Here is a 25268-nt window from a genome sequence, read left to right as displayed (position 1 = left end):
AACTTTCATCAAGGTGACCTCCATCTCTCGGTCATACTCTTCAACACTTCTATTTCCTTGAGTAAGTCTTTTTGTAATTTGTTAAAGATCTCCTTTTTATAATAAGAAGGCACAAAAATTTCCTTCATAAATACCTTTAATTGCTCCCATGTAGAGATTGTCAACCTTATCCTTCTAACTATGTCTACGATAATTTGATTCCACCAATTCATAGAATAACCTTCAAAATCCAAGGATGCATAAGAACCTTATCATTATCCTTATAATAATATAGTTGAATATTTGGTTACGCTTCATTTCCCATGCCAGGTAGGCTTCTGGGTTATTAGCCCCGCTTCATTTCCCATGCCAGGTAGGCTTCTAAGTCATTAGCCCTACTTCATTTCCCATATCAATTAGGCTTTTGGGTCATTAGCCCCATTAAATGTAGGGATTATAAATTTCCTCCATATCTTATCTTTTCTAGGTGTGTGGTTTCCAAACTCCTCTCGTCTTTGGCCTCACCTTGGTCTAAAACCTTGTTCTTCTTCATTATTATCCCTCCCAAGCATGTTGTAACACCCCTTTTAGAATGCCATTTTTATTTTACACAACGTTCATAACTTTAAGAAAACAACCTCTAATACCATCCCTAACCAGTGAACTTTAAAAAAACTTTATTGAATCATCACAAACAAAGTTACAACCATCCGAAAACAATACTTTATTAAAATTTCAAAACAGAACTCTAAAGCCAAAATGCTCCACAAAACTCACATTCTCCTTTATTTGCTTTTGCATGTTAAAACCAAATAAATTCTAACTCTAAAATACTTATAGTGCATTCATTTTAGAAATTGTTATTTAATTCATCTTAATAATTTATTACTTCTTATGCCTGTGACTACAATGAATCTGCCAACAATTCTTCACCTTTTACAGAAACGTAAAAGCCTAAAAAAAATACTCTTACTCTAGCCAAGGTTCGAACTCATCACCCCAAGTTCAAAACAACACATCAAACCAAGCAAACTTTCACGTTTGTCTTATCATACACATGCACAACAAACCATTCAAGTAACATCACACATCACACATTCAAATATTATAAAAATAAAAAGAATTGAAACATGTTTTATGCACATAGCAAGAGTCAAACACATGACTTCCAACCCATAACAAGGGGAGGTCTAACCAATTCTGCTACACTTCACTTTTGTATAACTCATTATTTCTTATTTTAATTAATATTGTTCACGCCCATCCTTCCCTTCTAGTTATTTATTTATGCTGGATCTTACATTCTTCCCTACCCAAAAATTTTCGTCCTAAAAAATTATACATAGTAGAAAAAGATATAGATTCATCTCCTTCATGTTGTCCTCCAACTCCTAAGTTTCTTCTTGAGTTCCTTCGTCCCATACTACTTTCACAGTACGAATATCCTTGCCTTAAAGCTTTTTGGTCTGAGAATTCAAAACTTGTATGGGTCTAACATCCAAAGATATGTTTTCTTAAATATGAATGTCATCTGCCTCAAGTACATGAACTAAACTTGGTATATACTTCCTCAATTGTGACACATGAAATACATTATGCAAATTCGCCAACTTTGATGATAACATGATCTCATAAGCTACTAGTCCAATCTTCCTAATGATCTGATAAGGCTCGAGAAACTTCAAATACAACTTCTTTGATTCGATGGCTTTTCCTAATCCTATTGTTGGTGTTATCCAAAGAAACACATGATCCTCCACTTCAAACTCAATCAGACTTCTCATCTGGTTAGCATAATAGTTTTGTTTGCTTTGAGTTGCTTGCATTCGCTCCTGTATCAACTTAACATTTTCTATAGTTTGCTGTAGAAACTCTAAACCTACAATAACTTCCCTATCCTAATACTAAGACAGAGGAGTTCTACATCTTCTTCCATATAAAGCTTTATCATGTTGGAATGATAATTGTTATTATATGTGAACTCCATAAATGGTAAGATCTCACTTTAACCTCCCAAATGATCCAATACATACGTCCTCAACAAATCCTCCAAAGGTTGAATATTCTTTTCAGATTGTCTATCCATCTAAGGATGATTTGTTGAACTTATTCTTAGTTGCGTACCAAAGGTTCTTGCAAACCTTGATGTAAACCTTTGATCATGATCTAAAATAATATTCGTCACACCCCATGCCATCTATTCCATTGACATCCTCTGATTGATTGACAAAAAATGAGCATACTTCGTTAGTTTATCCATAATCACCCAAATGAATTCATGGCTAGACAACCTTGGTAAGTGTGTTACGAAATCCATCGAGATACTAACCCACTTCCATGAGGGACATCCAACTACTTCAACTTTTCTTCGGGTCTTTTATACTTAATCTTGGCTTTCTGACAAACCAAGCATGAAGATACGAACTTTGCCATATCCTTCTTCATTCCACTCCACCAGAAAGATTCCTTCAGCTCCTTATACATCTAGTCATACTTGGATGGATGGTAAAATGACTCTTATGGTCGTCTTCCAAAATCATTTGTTCTTGAAATGAAGAATACCATCACTTCCCATAGAAAAATCCTTGACCCTGTCATTACCCAACAAGTCCACCATATTCTGTAAACCTGCGTTACCCAATTGTTCTACCTTTATCTTCTCTAAGAAATCATTGGTTATCATCAATTGACTACACCAAATACGATCCTTGTGTAACTGTATCCACAAATTCATATCTCGCAGCTTTTCCATCAACTTCAACTCTTTCATCATCAATGCTGACATATACACTTGTTTCCTACTCAAGGCATCTGCTACCACATTGGATTTCCACGATGATTCTACAGTTTAAAATCAATCCTTCAAATACTTCATCCACCCTTTTCTCCCGCATGTTCAATTTCTTCTGACCGAAGAACTACTCCAAAGTATATTCAATGTTTTATCAAAAAACCATACGTGTAACCCCCTTACTTCGCTTGAATTAGGTAACCTATTAGTATTAAAATTTTGATATCATTTAGCATACTTTGTTTGTTTATAATGTTTATCACATTCGTCCTTTTGAGCAATTTTCTCTCCTTAGAGTCTTCTCCCCTAAGCATATTCTCCCCCTTATTCGGTGGTTTTGATCAGTTTTAGTAGTTTAACATATTGAAGTTCTTCCCTTATTTGATAAAGATCAAAAAGGGTTTTGAGTGAGAGATGACATATGATAGTATGAATTTTAAAGTAGGTTATCATGAATGTGTCACATATATATATATATATATATATATATATATATATATATATATATATATATATATATATATATATATATATTTATAAAGGCAAAACTATGGATTGGAAGATGCATACACCATTAGTCTTTTTTGTTACATTAATACACACTTGAGCCCTTATACGATGCATCGGTACATTTGAAAAACTTTAGTGGTATTTGGAATCACCAGAACTGGAGCACTCGTTAACCGTTTCTTCATCTGCTCAAAACAAACTTCACATTTATTTGTCCACGAGAAAGGTTGATCTTGACAAGTTAGTTGTGTCAAGAGATCCACAATCTTGGAAAACCCTTCCACAAACCTTTGGTAATATCCAACCAGACCCATAAAACTTCACACTTCTGACACATTTTTTTTTTATGTTCCCAACACTATATCTACCTTTGTCAAATCCACAAAAATTCACTGTGCCGAAATCACATGACCCTGAAACTATATTTCGTCTAACTAGAACTCACACTTGAACAACATTCCATACAACTTATGCTTCATGAGTATCTCTAACATGATTGTTAGATGTTTTGCATGTTCTTACCATTCTATTAGAAAAGAAAGACCTTATATCTCAAGCCAAGAGGGAGGGGAGTGGGGTGAATTGGATTAACCCTTTTTAATAATCTTTTTCAAATCTTTATAAGTTCTTGGCTTCTTGAAATCAATAAACAAAGAATTATGAATCAACTAAGTAGAGAAAGATCAACACACAAACAAACAATATATACTAGTTTGACTATTACAAGCCTACATCCAATCCTCCTTCAACAACCTTAGTTGAAGGGAATATACTATTATGATTGAGTATACAAGAATATAGAGACAAGTGTCTAAATGCACTCCTCTCACCACTCAAAATCAAAATAGCAACACAAGAGATGAACACATTCAATCTCTTAAGAACAACTCCAACTCTTAAACTTGGTTGTATTTACACATGTATACAATACAAATTATTTGAAAAACTTAATCTTTTAACACACTCTTCAAAGTGGATATTAGATAAATAACTTTTCTATTTGTCTAACATCTGAATTTGACGAGTCTATCATTCTCCAAAGTATTATAATTAGGATTTCCTTGTGTGACATTTGAATTAGGAGTTCCTATAATTAAATTTTTATCAATTGAATTTAAATGAATGAATTAACTAATTCGTATAAAAATTAAAAAAGTAATAAAATATCAATAATTAATGGTGAAAAATTATTATACTATTAAAAAATAATTTAGGATAAATGTTTGTCTGTAATTAAAATAAATTTATTAATAAAATATAATTGATTGAATGAATTAATTAACCCAAAAATAAAAGAGTAAGAAAATATCAATAATTATTTGTGAAAAAAATCTCATACAAGAAAAGAAATTTAGGATAAATGTCTCCATACAATTAAAATTAGTTTTATCAGTAAAATATAATCGAATTAATTAATTAATTAACACAAAAATTAAAAGACTTATAAAACATCAATTATTAATGGTGAAAAAATATATTATACTATAAATGAAAGAACTTTCGAGATAAATAATTTTCTATAATTAAATTTATTTTTATTAATAAAATATAAATGAATGAATGGATTAATTAACCCAAAAAGTTGAACGACTAATAAAATATCATAATTAACGGTAAAAAGAAATAGAAAAAAGTTTGAGATAAATATTTTTCGATAACTAAAATAATTATTTTTACTAAAAATTAAATAAATAAATGAATTAATTAACACAAATATTAAAGAAGTAAGAAAATATCAATAACTAATGGTGAAAAAGAATCTTATACTATAATAGAAATAAAATTTAGAATAAATGTTTTCCTATAATTAAAATTATTTTTATCAATAAAATTTAAATGAAGGAATTAATTAATTGATACAAAAATTAAAAAAGTAATAAAATATCAATAATTAATGGTGAGAAAATATTGTATTATAAATAAAGAAATTTAAGATAAATGTTTTCGTATAATTAAACTTATTTTTATCAATAAATTTAAATGAATTAATTAATCAATTAACTAAAAAATTAAAAGAGTAAGAAATTAAACTAATTGTGAAAAAAAATCAAAACAAAAGTTGAGATAAAATTTTCTTTCACAATTAAGATTAGTTTTATCAATAAAATTAAAATGAATAAATTAATTAACATAAAAATTAAAAGAGTAATAAAACAACAATAATTAATGTTGAAAAAATATTATATCAATGAAAAAAATAATAAAATATCAATAATTATGCTGTAATAGAAATAAAATTTGGGATAAATGTTTTTCTATAATAGAAAGATAGTTATCAATTTTCTTAGGATTGTTGATAATAATAAACAATCATTATTTTTCATAATTATCGACGACTTATGTTCTTCAGTATTTATTGACGGAATGTCTACGGTAATTACCGACAATTGTTATTTATTAATAATTTTTTTTGAGAAAGTATTTATTGACAAGTTTAGTGATTATCGAGAGATTTAGTCTGTTGGTAAATTATGTTCTTTTGCATTAAGAAACAACATATTCTTTAAATATAATTTTAAAAAAAAGACTTATATGGTGAAATTTTTCAAATTTGTATTTTGAATTTAATTTATATTTTTTTATTATAAATAAAAGAACATATGTATATATATTCAATAAAAGAAATTAATTTATACATTATTTTTACTATATTCAATAATTTTAAAAATAACTAGTGAGAACGAGACTCACCCTACTTATCCTATTAATTTTAAAAAATTTATGCAGAATGAGGACCATCAGATTTTTAAAACTAACGATTTCAATGCAAAGCAAACATCTAACCGACACTATATATGTGATTACTTTTAAAATAAATACAAAAAGAGGGTCGAAGCCATTAAATTTTTTCTTTTTAAAAAATGAAGTATTAGCCAAGGTTTAAAAATACTAAAACTAGCAATTAATATCAACGTGGGTCTAACCATGACTAACTGAATCGGTTCTCACAGAACAAATTGCAATAACTTCCCTGTTTGGAAGGGAACGTATTAGCTCCATATTTGCCATTTGAAAGGGTTTAATTAGATGCTAATCCCTGTTTTTCTTGTAATGTAATTATTTTTCTGTTTTCATTTATTTTTTAAAATTTAATGTATCATTTGTTAATTTTTATATATAAATTTTATACTATAACTTTAAAGTGTTATTAGAAATAAATAATGATGTAAATTACATATTGACTTAGAAATTTTCTTTTGGAAAATGATATTTGAACAATACTTTTTTGACAACATTTAAACATCGTCTACGTGTCATTATGTGATTAGTCCATGACAACATTTAAAAATCGTCTACGTGTCATTCTGTGATTGGTCCAAAATTACTTCACAATTAATAATAATAATTATAAATTACTCCACAATCAAAGACCAATCACAAAATGACATGTAGACGATGTTTAAATGTTGTAAAAAAAAATGTTGTTCAAATATCATTATCCTTTCCTTTTAAGTTGTTATAATTTAATGGATAATGATATTTAGACAACATTTTTTTTTTACAACATTTGAACATTGATTACGTGTCAATATGTGATTGGTCAAAAATTACTTCACAATCAATAATAATAATCATAAACACTATTGTGGAGTAATTTTTGACCAATCACATATTGACACGTAATCAATGTTTAAATGTTGTCAAAAAAATGTCGTAAAAAAAATGTTGTCTAAATATCATTATCCTAATTTAATTTTGAACCTAACACGTGGTAACTCATAATGAATGTCAATATCAAGATATCTCTACATTTCAGGCAATAAATTAATGAGAGCAAGTAATGGAAATTACTTTTTAATGTATTTTTATTTCTTTAAACTTCTTAAAAGTATTAAACTTATAAGAAATAGATAATAAGATATAAGACTTTGTTATTTTTAATAAAATTTAATTAAAAAAATATTACAAAATAATTTATTTTTATAAGAGAAATGATATTTTGATTGACAAATTTTTTACATTCGACATTACTTTTCCTTATCTTTTTATTATCTAAGAATATAAAAATTTAATTTTTTATCATTATCTTATCTTTATAATAAGTGTTAAATGAATGTAAACCGAATCAGTGTTATACGTATACGTACCAATGTTTAGACATAGTACAATTGGGTTATGAAACAGTATGAGGAGACCTTTTTTGTGGTAAACAATATGACAATTGCCTTCACTTAACTCCTATTTATGTTTATTTATGTTGTTATGGCATAGAATTCTTCCACGTACCAAATTCAATTGTTGAAGATTCAAACTTCGTAGTCTATTTGTACGAAGGTTCCCAACATGCAAAACTCACAATTGCACCTGAAAAACCAAAAGTATCCAAGAATGACAACCACCAGTGTCGCTCTCTTCCTTTTCTTTGCGTTCTTCTTCTTGAGATGATGTCATACATATCTTAATAAAAGCTTTTAAGAAAAGACAAGATTAAGGCACAATTTTTATACCAAGTCACTCAAATTTGAGTTACATGCAGTTATTCCTTAAGAATTTTTAAAGAATTTTACTAATTTTTTCAAATTACATCAGTTTTGTCTCTCTAGAATCTTACTAAGTATTCTTACCACTTATAGTTTACAAGTATTATTACCATTCCTAGTCTCCTAGCTTATATCTAAATGTTTTATAAACAATATCTAAACACCTAAACGAAGAGCATCTTACAAGCTAGTATTTTATGAATAGAAGTGTCTATCTCAATATACACTGAAGTTTAAAATATGTTTTATTTAAAATAGTGTTAATTCAAGCAAGCATCTTATGAAATGTACCGTTTAATAAAAGATCGTTAAATGTTACATATCTCAAACAACTTTTGATAAAGAGTCTAATGTTTTATAAATCTAATGATCGTATATGTTGTATGCGTACCAGACTATGCATTTATTCATAAAATGACAAATGATAAAATGTTTTGAACACACAATACGATATAATGTTTATCAATCTTCAAAATATTTAATGCATCTAGATTAAAATACTTCGAAATTTAAATACCTTGTTCTAGATATTTGTACAAATTACTAAAGACTTGTTCAAAATTATTACATCAAAAAAAGAAATAGAAATATATTAAAAACATGTTAGTGTGACTTTAACTTAGTTTTACCCAATTCTCTTAATGTAACCTTGACCTTGACCCGGCCATAACTTCCCTGTTTGGTGGGGAACGTATTAGCTCCATATTTTTGTATTTTGAAAAAGATTAGTTGGATTCTAATCTACTCTTTTCTTGAAATGTAATTATTTTTCTTTTTTCATTTATTTTTTAAAATATAATGTATCATTTGTTTATTTTTATATATAAATTTTATACTATAACTTCAAAATGTTACTAGAAATAAAATAATGATGTAATTACATATTAACTTAGAAATTTTTTTCTATATTGTTATAAATAATTTAATTTTGAACTTAATTAACACGTCGTAACTCATAATGAATGCCAATATCAAGATATCTCTTCATGTCAAGCAATAAATTAACGAGAGCAAGTAATGGATGTTTTTTTAATATATTTTTATTTCTTAAAACTTATTAAAAGTAAAAAACTTATAAGAAATAGATAATAAGATACAAGACTTTGTTGTTTTTAATAAAGTTTAATTAAAAAATATTACAAAATAATTTATTTTAATAAAAGAAATGATATTTTGACGATACATTTTTTTACATTTGACATTACTCTTCCTTATCCTTTATTATCTTTCTTTTTCTAAAAATATAAAAATTTATTCCATTAATCATCTTATCTTTTATAACATGTGTTAAATGAATATAAACCGTATGTCACTCCATGAATCTAAGTGTTATACGTAATCAATGTTTGTACATGAGTCCAAACTGGGTTATAAAACAGTATGAGGAGACCTTTTTTTCTGTGGTAAGGAATATCACAGCTTTAACTCCTATTTATGTTTATTTGTATCGTTATGACATAGAATTGTTCCACGTACCAAATTCAATCGTTGAAGATTTAAGCTTCGTAGTCTATTTCTACCAAAGTGCTCAACATGAAAAACTCACAATTTCACCTGAAAAACCAAAAGTATCCAACAATGACAACCACCAGTGTCGCTCTCTTCCTTTGCTTTGCGTTCTTCTTCTACGGTATATATCTAATTTTTTCAATGTCTTTACCTGTTTGATTTCAGTAACACTATCATGATATACTTTTACATCATACAGAATATCGTTATCATGATATACTTTTACATTTATTTGATACGTAATAGCGTGTAAATGTTTCTCTCTTTCTTTCTTTCTGTTCCTAGCAGCTCATAAACTGGGTTTGTTATATATGCAGTGTCTGAAGGAGCAAAGGTTACTTTCACAAACAAGTGCACATACACAGTATGGCCAGGAACCCTAACCGGAGACCAAAAGCCCCAGTTATCATCAACCGGTTTCCAATTGGGCCAAGGAACATCATTCTCTTTGGACCTTCCATCTCCATGGTCGGGTCGGTTCTGGGCCCGAACCGGATGCTCCAACAACAACGGAAGGTTCAGTTGCGCCACAGCAGATTGCGCCTCCGGTGAAGTCGCGTGCAACGGCGCAGGTGCAATCCCACCGGCAACTTTGGTAGAAATGACGGTTCCACCGAACGGAGGACAAGATTTCTACGACGTGAGCAACGTGGACGGGTTCAACGTTCCGATGTCCGTAACCCCACAAGGTGGCAGTGGCGATTGCAGAACCTCGAGTTGCCCGAAGAACATCAACGCTGCGTGCCCTCAAGAGCTTCAAATGAAAGGGTCTGATGGCAACGTGATCGGTTGCAAGAGTGCTTGTTTGGCTTTCAAAGAGGATAAGTATTGTTGCACAGGAGCAAACAACAAGCCTGAGACATGTCCACCAACGAACTACTCTCAATTCTTCGAGCAACAGTGTCCTGATGCTTATTCCTATGCTTACGATGACAAGAACAGCACTTTCACTTGCTCCAACAATCCTGACTATGTGATCACATTTTGCCCTTGAAGTGCTCACACAGTATAGGAGAGACAGACTTACGCACAGATATATGTGATGAAGATGAATAAGAAATCATGTTTTTTGGTGATTGTACTGATAAATTATGATCCAATAAAGTTTAACTCTTATATAGTTGGTGCACTGTGATAACTAATCATTTTGTTTGCTATAACGTGATTTTAGCTTATTTTTAGAATGAGTAATTATTGTTTCATCATGTTATCTTTTTCCATTTATTTCTGCGTAGAAACTTCTTTATGGGTTGAGACTATGAATTCAACTCGTTTTTTCGTGTCAATTTCTTTTCGTAGAGTCTGAAATTACCTTTATATGTATCACTTTTTCATTTGTTATATGAAAAAATATTTTTAAGAATGACAATTTTTTTGATGTAGTTTATGATTAATCTGTTTTAAATATTTTTTTAAATATAAATTCAAACAGATAAAAAAATATGACATGTATTTAGTATTAAAAAATTAAAAAATGTTGTGAAAATATCATAATCTTTATTATATTATACACATGAGATTTAGTAAGGAAGAGAAGGCTATACCATAAACTTGTAATATATTTTTTTTCTTTTCTTTTATTTATGTTGTTATATGGATTAAGATAACCCAATTATCTTATTAATTTACTTTATTTTTACTGATAAAAAAAATAATCTTATACAATTGGTGCACTATTATACTTTGGATTGTTAACTAAAATGATAATTTTTTAGCTCTATTAATTTAAGGACAAAGTGATCACTTTGTCTATTCTTATATACATTTCATATCTATATATCAATAATTAATGGTGACAAATTATTATACTATAAAAAGGAAGTTTGGGATAATTTTTTTCCTGTAACTAAACTTTTTTTATCAATAAATTTAAATTAATTAATTAATTAATTAACTAAAAAATTAAAAAAGTAAAAAATTATCAATAATTAAATGGGAAAAAAATCTTATACTATAAAAGAAAATAAATTTGAGATAAATGTTTCTTAACAATTAAAATTAGTTTTAAAAATAAAATTTAAAGGAATTAGTTAACTAACTAACAGAAAAATTAAAAGAGTATTAAAAGATCTATAATTAACGGTGAGGGAAATATTTTATCAAAGTAAAGAAATTTGAGATAAATGTTTCCTTACAATTAAAATTAGTTTTATCAATAAAATTTAAATGAATGAATGGATCAATTAACATAAAAATAAAAAAGAGTTATAAAATATCAACAATTAATGGTGAAAAAAAAAATATTATACTATAAAGAAAAAGAAGTTTTGAAATAAATGTTTTTCTATAATTAAAATTATTTTCATTAATAAAATTTAAATGAATGAATTAATTAACACACAAATTAAAAGAGTAATAAAATATCAAGAATTAATGGTGAAAAAAATCTAATACTATAATAGAAATCAAATTTGGGATATATGTTTTTCTATAATTAAAATTATTTTTATAAAAAAAATTTAAATGAATTAATTAATTAACTAACATAAAATTTGCAATAGTGATAGAGTATTTACAATTTATATACATTTCATAGTTTTTTAGTTTTTCAAAAAGACTATAACATTATTAATTTATATTCAGTATATTCATCCCAAAACAACAAATGAAACACGATCCAAGTGTTCTTAGAGACTATGTTACATCTATTGATTTCCTCTATCCAAACCTGCATCATCCTCTCTCACGCCAAAATAATAACAATTATTGTAAAAGAAAAGAAAAACAAATCACCACAAACCAAAACCAAAAGAGTAAGATAATATTATAAGTTTCAACTAACCATAATATAGATATTTCTATAATTGAGCAATCAATTTAAGTTATATAACATGATCATAATCATCACATATTCATAAACTTAACATGACCATAATCATCACATATTCATAAACTTAACATGATCATAATCATCACATATTCACGTAGAAAAACATTAAAAAGAGATAAATAGTATTTTTCAAAAATTTTCGCAACTGTTTGATGAGTTTTCAAAGGGTTACTAAATAAAAATATTCTTCGTATCATGTCATACACTACAAAAATATATAATTTTTTTAGGAGTTATTTTTAGTGTTTCTGATGGTTTTAACTCTTGAAAAATTCGTTTCCTGCGGTTCCAAAAAGCGTGGGTAAACGCAGTGCCGGAAAACATTACCGGCGGTTTTCTACGAAACCACCAGAAATAGCAGGGGTTTCTGAAAACTGCCGGAAATAACAAGGGTTTCCTGAATACCGTCGGAAATAACAGGGTTTTTCTGAAAACCGCCGAAAATTACTGGGGTTTTTCGAAAACCGCCCCTATTTCTAGGGGTTTCGTCCAGAACCGCCGAAAATGTAATGATAGCTCAAATTTTTATTTTTATTCAACTAATATATATGTACCCTTTTCCTTCTTTGACCTCTTCCTTCCGATAATGATTTGGATTGTGTTAATTTAGAAAATAAGTCATTACATGTTACCTGAATATTAGTACATATAGAAAACAAGCACCTAATTACATTACCCCTAATCCAACATAGATAAAGGATTGACATTACCTCTAATCCAAAATCTCTGACAATAAATTTATAGGTCTTGTTTCTTAATTATATTGTTCAACTTTTACTCATTTATATTCAATGTCATTAATCATTAATTTTGATTAAATAGGTTCATATGATTGAAATGAAGAAACTCACTGAAATACACAGTTAAGGAAAAATCTACCAATGACAGGCCATGAAAATGATGATTTGATTAGGATAGCATAACATTTGGTGCGCCCTATAGCCTCTACCCAATCGATCAGTGTTTTCATTTATATACATCATTATTTACATTATCGTGTTACACAAAACACCATGCATTTTGACCCTACATGCCTTTTGATCTTGACCTTTACTTCAACTAGGTGGGCCACTCACCAAAGCATGTTTACCAAATAGTGTTCCTGTGTCAATTGCATAATTTGTTGTTCACCCCTTTTTATCTTTTACCATCTTTCTCGATCTTTTGTATGAAGTTTTTGAGTCAGAAAGAGCATAACTATTATCCCCATAAACCATGATAATCAGTGTCTTACAAGAGAAATTGTGGTTTGTGAAAAACTTACATATAGAAAAATGTTATACCATTCACAGAAAGCTCAAGTTTCATTTACCCTCATGACAGCAAAACAATTAAACTATAGAACATCTCCCAAATTCCATGAAAGCATCAGAACATATGCAAAAATCAATAGAATTCAAACATAATTTCTTACCTCTACACCAAGCTTATTACAAATACCATTTTTGGTCAACATGGCAATAAACAAGACAACACCATTAAATCCAAAACAAATGAAACATTCATCCAAAACAACCATATTAATATTTAGAAACAACCATAATAAAACCAAAACTATATTTAAGAGAGACTAACAAGGAAAGTGATTCAAAAGATGAAATATACATGGAGACTAACTTAGTAACTCATGAGGATGATCCCTTCCTTGTTTGGCAGCTTTAGGAAAGCACTCAAAGATACTAGCATATCAATACATACACAACTAAAAGGAAGGCAAGTGATATTTGCATCCTCAAAACTTCATACCATATCAATCCAGACATAACTAATTGTTCATACATGTCTAATTTTCTTCATCTTCATTATATTCATTGTTTGGAACGCTTCCTTGACCAGATACCTACAATATAACATAATAGTTAGTTGGTTATATATTTTAAAAAAATCATACAAATAAATTTAGTAATTAATACCGATGGTTGAAATGCGACAAACTTTGAAGGCAATTGACCTTGATAATTTTACAACATAAATGCTATCATTTCTTTCATTTCATTGACTTGTGATGTCAATGAAGATACTTGTAACAGATGAAATTATTTAAAAATAAAAATGATACCTAATAAGTTAATCATAAAAGAAACAAATCAAGTAATTGATAAAATATTCATTAACCTGAGTTTGTAATTCATCATTAGAAGGGGCAACTGAAGATGATCCAATATGAGAACGAGCTTTGACTCCAAAGACTTTAGATGGGCAAGGACCCAAACCTAGACTGCGAACACATCCACAATGCTCTTGGATTCCTAAAGCATGAGCCAGTGAATCTGAAATGGATATTTTTTTTTTATTGAGACGATGTTTTGGATTCATATGCTTCAATTTTTTCCTACATTCAACATTTAATAAAATACTGAACTTGTCTAAATCAGAGAAAACAAGTGGTATTTTCACCAAACACATAGAGATTAAGCACCACTTTCTTAGAGACCGTATCCAAAAGAGGGATTATGAGACAAAATATGTAGATACCAAGCACCAATTAGTTGATATTTTCACCAAAGCATTGCCCAAAGATAGGTTCTATGAGGATAAGAGGGACTTAGGGATCCTAGAAATTGCTTGAGGGTCTTGTTTTTTTTGCATTTTTCATGTTTTCGAAAATCACCGTGCAAGAATTGATTATCCCCTACTGATAATCAATTATCCCTCTCATTAGAGCTATCATAGGTTCGACAATAATTGATTAATAGGAAGCAGTAATCAATTATCTCGTGTTCCATGTTTTTGGTTTTTGAAGCGATAATCGATTATCACTCGAAATAATCGGTTATCACATGAGTTTTGATTGTTAAAACTAAAATAACTAGCCGTCATAATGGCTATAAATGGCCAATTTTATGTATTTATGTTGCATCCAACGTCCATTTTCTATATATAGGGGTCATAATTGATTATTTGGTCATGCATTGAGTCTTGTATGCTTATTTGATCAATCTTTGTGAAATCTTGCTCATTCTTGTTCATTTAAGTTCCCACCCCTTCTCCATATAGCTAATAGAATAAAGTTGCCAACAAGAAGGAGGCTCTTGTCCATCCTCATCCATAAATTCGAGACGCCGTGGTAATACTATTAGCGGGTGGATCTTAGACGAAGAAAAACACCGTGACATCACCTTGTTTTAGAAGGAAAGAAAGTCGATATCCCTTAAGTATGTTAATCTCAACTAGTTTCACATTTATGGGTTTCAGTTTTCGCCATTCATCTTCCACCAAGGCATTCTGTCCCTACTAGAGTTGCAAGGTAAGTTCTAACCGGATTTGGTTAGAGTGTTTTACTTTAACTTGAAGGTACGCGATGGGGTCTACTCCACTAGAGTCAAGGGAGTAGATATTGTTCTGGACAATGATATATGGACAACAGTGGCTCAAATTCAGGCGAATGAAGATGTTGATATGCTGACTCAGGAATTAGAAGGCATCAACAAGATCTTGGCCTTCCGTTCCTTTTTGAAGAATCACGAGGTTCAAATTATCAGGAAACAATGCTTATGGGTGGTCTCAAGAGAGATGAGAGGCATATTCACTTCTTGATTGTGTGGTTGTGTTGTCCTCATGCTTCAAATCATGCCTAGTGCTCAGAGGCGGATATGATGATCATTTATGGGATCATCAATGAGATCATGATTCATTAACCCAGCCTTATATGTGGCACTATAAAGAAGTTTCACTCATTACCCTCTTACATAAGCTCTCTTGGTATCCAGGACCTGCGAGTACAAGGTAGTAGATGTGTCAAATGAGGCATTTCAGAGAACTCACCCAGGGAGTCAGATAGGGAGCTCTTCCGTCCATCAAATGGGTTTCATCTTGTAAGGAAATACCTACATCATGTGAAGAACCTAGAGGGTAAAGATGAAGACCAACAAATGAATGATATCCAGGATGAAGCAGGACTGTTTGTAGTAACCCCAACAAGTTCTTCTTACTCAGAGAGTTTGTCTAGGCAATTATCCAACATGTCTCTTCTTCAAGCCTCTAGGCATAAAGAAGTATACTCTTTTCTTAAGAGTCTAGATGATAGGGTTCATGCATTAGAAGACTTAGTACAACCTTTAGAAGATGGTGACAGTGATTAGTTCTAGATTTCCTTCATGCCTCCCGTTTGCATCTTATTCTTTTCCAGTATAATGTTTAATATTTTTATATTAATGTAAAATTGCCTTATCATTTATGTTGTTTTATTTTAATTATTGCCTTATATTGAAGAGGATTTCTTATTTCTAGGGGGAGAAATTATTTTATCATACTTAATTCTTTTTAATAATAATAATAATAAAGGGGGAGAAATATATTTAAAGATAAATTTAAAGAGAACTTTATTTATTTATACTAAAGAGAACTTAATTTATTTATCTCTTTGTCTACTAACCTCTTTTCTTTAAGTTGTGTATGCTTTACATATTAGTACATGTAACAAAAGGCTTTAAATAAAAGAGTTTTTTTATCATCATCAAAAAATGGGAGATTGTTCGCATAAAGATGAAGCTTAGAAGTTTTGATGATGTCTCAAAGTAGAGTCTCAAGTGCTCATGTTGCAAGATGACCTTCATGAAGACTTGTCTTATGTTAAAGCATTTCTATTTTCGTAGTCTTATGTATAGGAAGTTGACTCCATGTATTGTCTGCTTTTAGTTTGCTTTAAAATTCATTTTGGAATCAGAAAACCTTATTTTGACTTAGAATAATCGATTCCCAACTAATGATAATCAATTATCAGTAATCAATTATGACTTGACATAATCGATTATCACGAGTAATTATGAAAATTTTCAAACACGTTTTTAAACATGCGCATTCATTAAATACAAAATTGATTACCTCTTCAGATAATCGATTGACATGCATTAAATAGATGATAACAAGCTTTGGATATCATTGAGTGAGATCTCTATATAAAATATTTTTTAACAAATTTTTTGTTTAAATCAAGCTTAAATTAAATTTAAAAATTTTCACAAATTCAATATTGCCGTTAGTATTATCTCTATATTATCCAATTTCTATTCATGATATCTAAGTTCTAACTACTAGGTTTGCTTATTAGATTTTAAGCTTGATTGTATCTATTATCTAGGTTTCGTTAAAAGCAAACCAATGGGACAAATTCAACAAAATTAATCTAGCTCACTTTAACACGTTTTGTATTGCGTAAGTTTAACTCTTAATGTCACAGTTTAACACATCATGTGCCAAACTTGCCAAATTTGTATTTGCGTAAGTCATTTAAAACGAAAATAGGTACGGAAATGAAAAAACATGATATATATATATATATACACGTCTCCTACACCCAATTTACAATTATGTATTATTAATATTCATATCCATTGTCGTCAAAGTGAGACATCATTGTCACCCTCTTGATAAGATTTCTTTCGTATTTATGTGTTCCAAGTATTTTATAACCATCCATCATTAGCTTTCCCTTGTCTCAATTATAATGAATGTAAATCACATTCGGTAGTTTAAATAATGATGATTCTATCAATATTCATCTTTATCGTCGTCGTCGTCGTCATCATCATCATCATCATCATTATTATTATTATTATTATTATTATTATTATTATTTAAACCAAAAGTAGTTATGAAAATATAATTTTTATTCAAGTATCTAGATATATTTATGTAGCACAAATATTCCTATGGTAAAAATATAAATATCTATAATTCACAAATGACATGTTTCAAAAGAAAGTTTGGTATAGAAATGGAGATAATTTATTTGAGCCCTTGGTGGCACAAGGAACAAAGCTTATGATGCTTATAAATAGACCGAGCTAATACAAGATTTAATACCACACAAACTTGCCTAATTATATATGGAAAGCGAGGGTGAAGAGCATGCTTCAAAATTGCTTCGAGCTCAAACCCATGTTAGGAATTATATCTTGAAATTCATATACTCTTTTTCTCTTAAGTGTGCTATTGAGTTGAGCATACCAGATATCATACACAACTATGGTCAACCTATGCCGATCTCACAACTCATTGCTTCATTACCACTCCATCCTTCCAAGACTTCCTTTATCACCCGCTTGATGAAAATTTTGACTCATTCTGGTTTCTTCTCTGAACACCATGCCACCCCAAATCAGCCTGAAGTTATGTATCTACTAACTGATGCATCTATGTTACTCCTAAAGGACCATCCCTTTAGTATGAAATCTGTGACGCAAATAATATTTAATCCAGTTATGATCAATCCATATTTTCAATTCTCTACCTGGTTCACAAATGAAACCCCTTCACCGTTTCACAGTGAAAATGGTATGGGATTTTGGGATTTTGCTGCACGTGAGCCTAATTTCAATAACCTTTTCAATGAACTCATGGCTATAGACAGTCGATTGGTTTCCACTGTGGTGATTGAGAAGTATAAGAGATTGTTCGAGGGAATAGAATCATTGGTTGATGTTGGAGGAGGAACAGGGACTATGGTTAAGGTCATTGTTGAGTCCTTCCCACAGGTAAAGTGCATTGTATTTGATCTGCCACATGTTGTTGCAGGCTTGGAAGAATCTCAGAACATAAAATATGTCGGAGGAGACATGTTAGAAGCAATTCCTCAGGCCGATTCCATTATGTTGAAGGTAAATATATACTCTCTCTCCCTCTCTCTACCCCCACCATCTCTCTATCTCCTTCTCTCCCCTTTCTCTATATATCTATTATCATAAAATGTTTGTTGTTACTTAATATGTCAACAACCCCTTTTATGGGTGCAGTTTTGATATTAAAGATATTTTTGAAACTTTTAAATTTTGTAGGGCAACATTTTAAAAAAGTTGGAAGATTCCAATCAAATTTAACTATATTTATAAAGATTAAAAGCATATTATTACTAGGGCTTAGTGTTAAGCATATATCAGTTTTAGTGTTTCTGTTATAGGTTCAATTGTAGTTTTCTGCTGACCCTAGCTTATATACAGGGCTATACCTTCTTCTCTAGACTTGACTTTTCACAACAATAGCAAAGCTTTGTTTTCTCTTTCATATATTACCTTTGGTTAACACTTAAGAATAAAGAAAATGTTTTTTTAACAATTCATTTTTACCCATATTTTACCATGACAGGTGGGTGACTTTTAATTGGTTTGTTTTAAATAATATTTTAAGAAATGAAATCTTACGTGGAAGGTGTTTTGGGAAGAAATTTTTTTTTCGTGGTTTACGAGGGATTCATCTTCTTCCTCTCAAAACTTGAAAACTATCTCTTTATCGCAAGTCTCTCTCGTTGGTGTCTCGCTCTCGCTCTTATCTGTCACCATTTTCCCCATTCTTCCTCTCTTTCTGTTTTCGTTTCTATGGTGCCCTTTTCCCCTTCTTTCCCTTTCGTCATTTCTCCTTCCTTTCTCATCAATTGCTACAAAAAAAGTCACCTCCTCCAACGTTGGTCCACCTTTGTCGCATTAACTTGTCTCCTTTCTCGAATGTTTGGGCTTTGTTCGATGAGAAAAGGGGTTTTTTTGTAGTGCTAAGGTTGGTAAAACCATGTATTTGAGGGTTATACATTAGACACCATCAATGATGTTGTCATTCATGCAAAAGAATGAAAAAAAAAATCACCTATGGAGACACAAAAAATGACCCTAGGGTCTCAAGTTTTCTCAGCTATGGAGTCATAAATTACTTTTTGTACAAACTAGCTATCAATTCTTGATAATCCATTACAAGGACTTTGTAAATAGACAAAATTAATGGTTATAGACTTCACCTGTCTTGGTTTAAATATCTACATGAACTTTTCCTCCACAATTAAGTGAATTTTTTTTTTTTATGCATTAGACACTACCAATGAGGAACTTGGGTTATCCATACAAAAAAAAATAAATTGAAAAAAAGCATCCAAAAGACACAAAAAAAATGCAGATTGTGTCCTTTGGATGCTTTTTTTTTTTTCATTTTTTTTGACATGGATGACTCAAGTTTCCTATTATTGGTGGTGTCTACTGTATCAAAAATTTTTTTGCCCCACTTAATTGTGCATCAATTGGCATGACTTAGACAAAACATTTTGTCCCACTCAATTTTGGTTATCTTTAATTTTCAATCTCAAGTCATAGATTTTATTTATTTTTCGAGACATTTTACAAGTCTTAGGTTCATATTCAGTTTAGATGTATCCTTCAATTTTGGTTTTATTAATAGTATCTTCAACAAGGTCTTTGATATATCTTAACATTCTCATACAACTCTAAAAACCAATTAAACGATGTTTTTTCTATGAATGTCCCCTACTCTGGAATGAATCTTTCATTCACGTAGAAAACTGCATTAAAAATAAACTTGGCATGTCATAAAAATCCAAAAAATAATTAATGAAAGAGAAAAACGAAAAGGGAAAAGGAAAAACGCGGAAGGAAGGAGAAAGGGTAAATAAGAAAAAGAATAGCAAACATACTTGCTCCCATCACCAAAGTCAGAAGGTTTCCATTTCGCAACCCACAATCCAACAAAGGGAGAATGGATAGTTGTTCAGTGGTAAACGTTGAATCGGATAAACACACCACTGCAACGAAGGACGACAACGTCTTCATGTCGACGATGGTGGAACAAAAGGGAAAGGTGTCGTCAGAAAAGATGGTGGTCCGGCGAGAGAGAAGGAAGAGAAGAAAAATGAAAATGGAAGAGAGAGAAAAAAAATCAAAATGAAATATTGAAAGAGAACGTAAATTTAAAATGGAAGACAGAGAGAATGAAAATAAAAGAAATTTACCAAAATAATGTAGAAAAAAAACAGGAATATGAACCATATAGACAAGGCTTTTTTATTTTCTGTTTTTAATTTTGTGATTCTTATCCCTTTTACTTTGACAATCAAATAGTGGGTATTGCATGACTGGAAGGACAAGGAATGTGTGAAAATACTAAAAAATTGCAAGGAGGCAATAACTAGCGAAGGAAGGGTTCTTATCATAGACATTGTGATGGAGAATAAGAAGGAAGACCATGAATTAACTGAGCTGCAGTTTTTCTTTGATATGCAAATGATGATGTTGTTCGCCGGAAAAGAAAGATACGAGAAAGAGTGGGCCAACCTCATTTTCTCTGCTGGTTTCAGTAACTACAAGATTACTCCCACTCCGGGATTAGTGTCTATTATTGAGGTTTATCCCTAGTGTGTTACTGCTTCAAAACGAGTTCATGAGAAGAAATACTATTTATATCGTCTATCATAAATTTCTCTATGTTTTCTTTCTGTTTCAGTTTAATTTTCTGTTATCAGTTGATGGAACTTTCAAAATGCATTTTCTACACATAACATGTCATATACATAAAAGAAATTAATATTATTTGTCATCTAAAACTTTGAAATAATATGTTATTTAGCCTTGTATTAAATGAGTTCAAACTTAATAATTTTAGTATAAAAAATTATTATCTTAATAATTTTTTTTTTATTAATATGTAATTAAAATGAAAATTAAAGTAGTAACAACGTTTATCAAACTAAAGTAAAATAAGAACGTGTTGACAATAATAGAAATAATCTTTTCAACTAGGGTTCATAGATTAATTGTTGTTCATGAAACATCGATCACTCAATAGTTAACCATTTGTCGTATTCTCAGCATTGACACATAGTACACTCACATCATTTGTCACCCTATTCTCTTAATGCTATTCTTCATCCCATCTAAGTTGACTTATTTCATTTTACTTTTGAATTTGATTATTATTTGTTATTTATAAATTATGTATGATTTAGAGATATTTGTTTAATTTTATTATTTAGAGATATTTGATTTATTGAATGAAAAATGTATTGAGTTCGAGGATGTCCCATATCCGACAATTATTACTTTTTGTTTTTAAGTGTTACATTATTTCATTAAGGGATCATTAGTTTTCTATTTGAAATTGAATACATTGATTAATACTCCTTTGATTTATAGTATCTTATACATTGATGATGCAGTTCCTGTAACGATATCAGAGATTTGTATTATATCGAAAGTATCATAAACCTTCATTGTCTAGTCTAAACGTCGCATGACGATTACCCCAAACACTTTAGTTTGTAACTACACTAATATTGTTAATTATAAATGTAGTATGTAGTATCGTAATAATAATGTCATGTTTGTTTTGTGTGTAGTAACATGAAATATAGTTCCAAGTGAGTAAAACTAAAATACATTCTCTTAAAGATACACTAGCCACATTGACGGAGGTGGTATACTTAGGAACCGTTATAGAAACAAGGTTGAATTGAAGTTAAAAGAGTTTTGACTGAAACTATGACTGGAACTGTGCCTTCGTTGTAGCAGCCGCAGCAGGTATAGAGTGAAAAGTCCTTACTTCCTTTTCTTTCTTTTTCATCTTCTTCTTTTTCTTCTCCTCCCCTTCACTGATCACGCTTTCCTCCTCCGCCACCATGTTGGGGTTTATTTCTTACAAGGGAGTGTGCTGATCCTCCGCCGCTGGCGTCCTGAGGTTGTGGGGGATCGATACCCCGCATCTCCATTCTTACAATATTTTGGAAACTTCCCGATGTTATGGCAAATGTGTTCAAAAAGCTTCAAAAGTTAGATGGTTTGCAAACTCTATTTGGTCTGAGAGTCAATTTGTCACAACCTACTACCGAATAAACTGATGTTATTTGTTAGGACAGTGATATTTTGACAATATTTTTTATAATTTTTTTGACAACAGGACACGTATGAATATTTTATTGATCTATTTGAATTTATGTTTAAAAAATATTTAAAACAGACCAATCACAAACTACCACGTATGCGTTGTCAAAAAGTTATTAAAAAAGTGTTCTTAAAAAAAGTTTTTCCTATTTTGTTAACCAAACCACTTATTCACACTTTCTTCTTTTCCATTATTAGATATCTGTGTGGTGGCCTACTATAAGTTCTCACGTTTGTTGAACTTGTGCCTTGATCTCATAAAAGGACAAAAGGTTGAGTATTCAGTACCAGCTTCATCACATTCATATTAACTTTCACACCATTATAGTCATGGCACTTGCACTTATCATTCTTGTAATTTCAATGTTTTACTTATGCTCAGGTATGATGACCATCTCTATAGATTCAACTACTTTCTTTCTTTGCTAATTATTCATTCTACGCTCTACGGATCCTGATGTATACTAATGGCATGCGTTTGTGTGTGAAAAAATGAACAGAGGCTGCCGAGGGTGAGTTGCAAGGACAAAGCGTGGTAAAGGCCTTATCTTGCTTCAACAAAGCGTAGATAGCTATAGATAACTTTTTTTGTTTAATATTTATTTTTGTTGTTTCTCAATCTTTCTTGGAGGGTGATGGTATTTGTATTTGCAAATGACAGGCACAGAGCCTTCTCAATTTTGTTCTATGAAGGAGAAAATCAAGAATTGAATGCTTTACAAATAGTGGATTCTCATTCTTTCCCACACCATTTTTTCAGGTTGAAAGATGAGATGGGCCTGGCTTCAGCTGCAATTGTAGAATCTCGAAGGGAACCTTGTGATGCATTAGCTTTGAGACAACTCGATTACAATAGGAGCCAAGGCCAATGTCTCCTGCAATAGGTTAGTGGCAGTTGATGATTATAGCTTAAGATTTGAAGATATAGACTTGTTTTATGTCTGACCATCCTCTGATCGAAACTCTTTTCAGTAGCTGCAAGGAAAAGAAATGGCAATCTTCTGAAAGAAAATGAAGATCCAGATTTTGCAAAAAACCCCTACCAAGCAATTGTTATGGCTAGAGATTCCCTGAAGCAAAGAGAGGAAACTACAAAAATGCAAGCAGAAATACAGAAGCTAGATGATGATGTGAATGAAATGAAGCTCAAAAATGAGGAAGAAAAGCTCAGTATCCAAGACCTGGAATTGGCTTTCATTGACAACACTTCTCCTTTTTATTATGAACACTTCATATTTAGTATGTTGAAAGAATAAAAAATGGAGACGAAATAAAACCTCCTTAGAGGTATAGACATGTACTTCCTGAATTTNTGGATGACTTGTGGAACCATATTTCTTGTTAGGGTCAATTCACCTTGCTATAATAATCTAAACCCTTTGTTATGAATCTGATTTTAATAAAGACTGAGGGTTTATAAGTATTCTATTTGTTTACACTGTTTGTAGACAACCTTGTTTCCCACCCTTCTCAAAGTCTGGAGTTGGTTCTGGTGGTTTCGGAGTTGTTTACTATGAAAAACTGAAAGATGGAAAAGAAGTAAAAAAAAAAAAAAACCTTATTGCTTCAGTTAAGCTTGAACCGAGACCAAATTTAACACTTTTATATCGCGGTTCAGAATCGAGACAAAAAATCTACCATTTTTTACCTCGCCTTAATATGTCTCAGTTCAGGAACCGCTGTCTATAGACGAAAACAACTGATGTCGTTTCTCCTGACTACACTAGTGACTGTAGCAGTAGATCTCCCAGATAACATGTATATTAAAATATATATATATATATATATATATATATATATATATATATATATATATTATTCTTCTTAAACTGTCCAACTAGACAATTCAAGATTCTTGTAAATTATTATTACCATCTCTATTCATTTGTGAAAAGTACGTTTGTTCAACAAAATCTGGAGATAGTAAATAATTTTTGTATTGAATCTCCGGAAAACTAAGACTAATTGTCAACAACAATATATATTCAAGCAAACAAATAATTACATATACAACATGCAATATATTCAAACAAACAATATATTGAAGTAAACAAATAATTATATGTTCATATTAAAAGGAAAATATTAAGAATAAGAACCTATGAGCGTGAAAGTCGGTCAATTATCAAGATTGTCCGCATATAAAACCTCACTACAAAAATACAATATCTAGACAAAAACAAACACATTAATTAGTTTGATGATTTCTAACCTTAAAGTTTATGTGAAACTAAGAATTGATATTTGTAATTTTAGATATATAATTAAATTATTTAATTTGTCTTCTATTTAAATATTTTAAAGTATTTAAAAATACTTTACATGATATTTTATACCAGTACATATTTAAATGCTTTAAATTATTTAAAAATGCTTTAAATATTTTAATACCGGGATCTTTGTTCTTATATATATTAACACATCAAAAGAATTAAAACCACCTAGTTTCGAAAACCACTTTTTGACTTTTATCCTCTATTGACCAACATTGACTATTTCTCAGGTTTTTCAATCTTTTA

General features: G+C 30.3%; 2 protein-coding genes and 1 long non-coding RNA gene across 3 annotated transcripts; all 3 read left to right on the top strand.

Annotated features, from left to right (window-relative positions):
* The first annotated feature begins 9200 nt into the window (after positions 1-9200).
* On the top strand, positions 9201-10295 carry LOC106755135 (thaumatin-like protein 1b). The gene is made up of 2 exons (XM_014637233.2): positions 9201-9391; positions 9588-10295. Exons 1-2 carry the CDS (start codon positions 9295-9297, stop codon positions 10262-10264), a joined length of 774 nt encoding a protein of 257 aa, XP_014492719.2. The 5' UTR covers positions 9201-9294; the 3' UTR covers positions 10265-10295.
* Positions 10296-17896: 7601 nt separating this feature from the next.
* LOC106755139 (trans-resveratrol di-O-methyltransferase-like) lies at positions 17897-21364 on the top strand. Its single transcript, XM_014637235.2, has 2 exons — positions 17897-18699; positions 20935-21364. Exons 1-2 carry the CDS (start codon positions 17929-17931, stop codon positions 21226-21228), a joined length of 1065 nt encoding a protein of 354 aa, XP_014492721.1. The 5' UTR covers positions 17897-17928; the 3' UTR covers positions 21229-21364.
* Positions 21365-21779: 415 nt separating this feature from the next.
* Positions 21780-23285, top strand: LOC111241224. Its single transcript, XR_002667059.1, has 3 exons — positions 21780-22645; positions 22948-23131; positions 23250-23285. It is a non-coding gene; the product is annotated as an uncharacterized LOC111241224 (long non-coding RNA).
* The last annotated feature ends 1983 nt before the right edge of the window (positions 23286-25268 follow it).

Source organism: Vigna radiata, unplaced genomic scaffold, assembly GCF_000741045.1.
Source record: "Vigna radiata var. radiata cultivar VC1973A unplaced genomic scaffold, Vradiata_ver6 scaffold_267, whole genome shotgun sequence".
Taxonomy (NCBI): Eukaryota; Viridiplantae; Streptophyta; class Magnoliopsida; order Fabales; family Fabaceae; genus Vigna; species Vigna radiata.
This window is presented reverse-complemented; position numbering and strand designations above follow the sequence as displayed.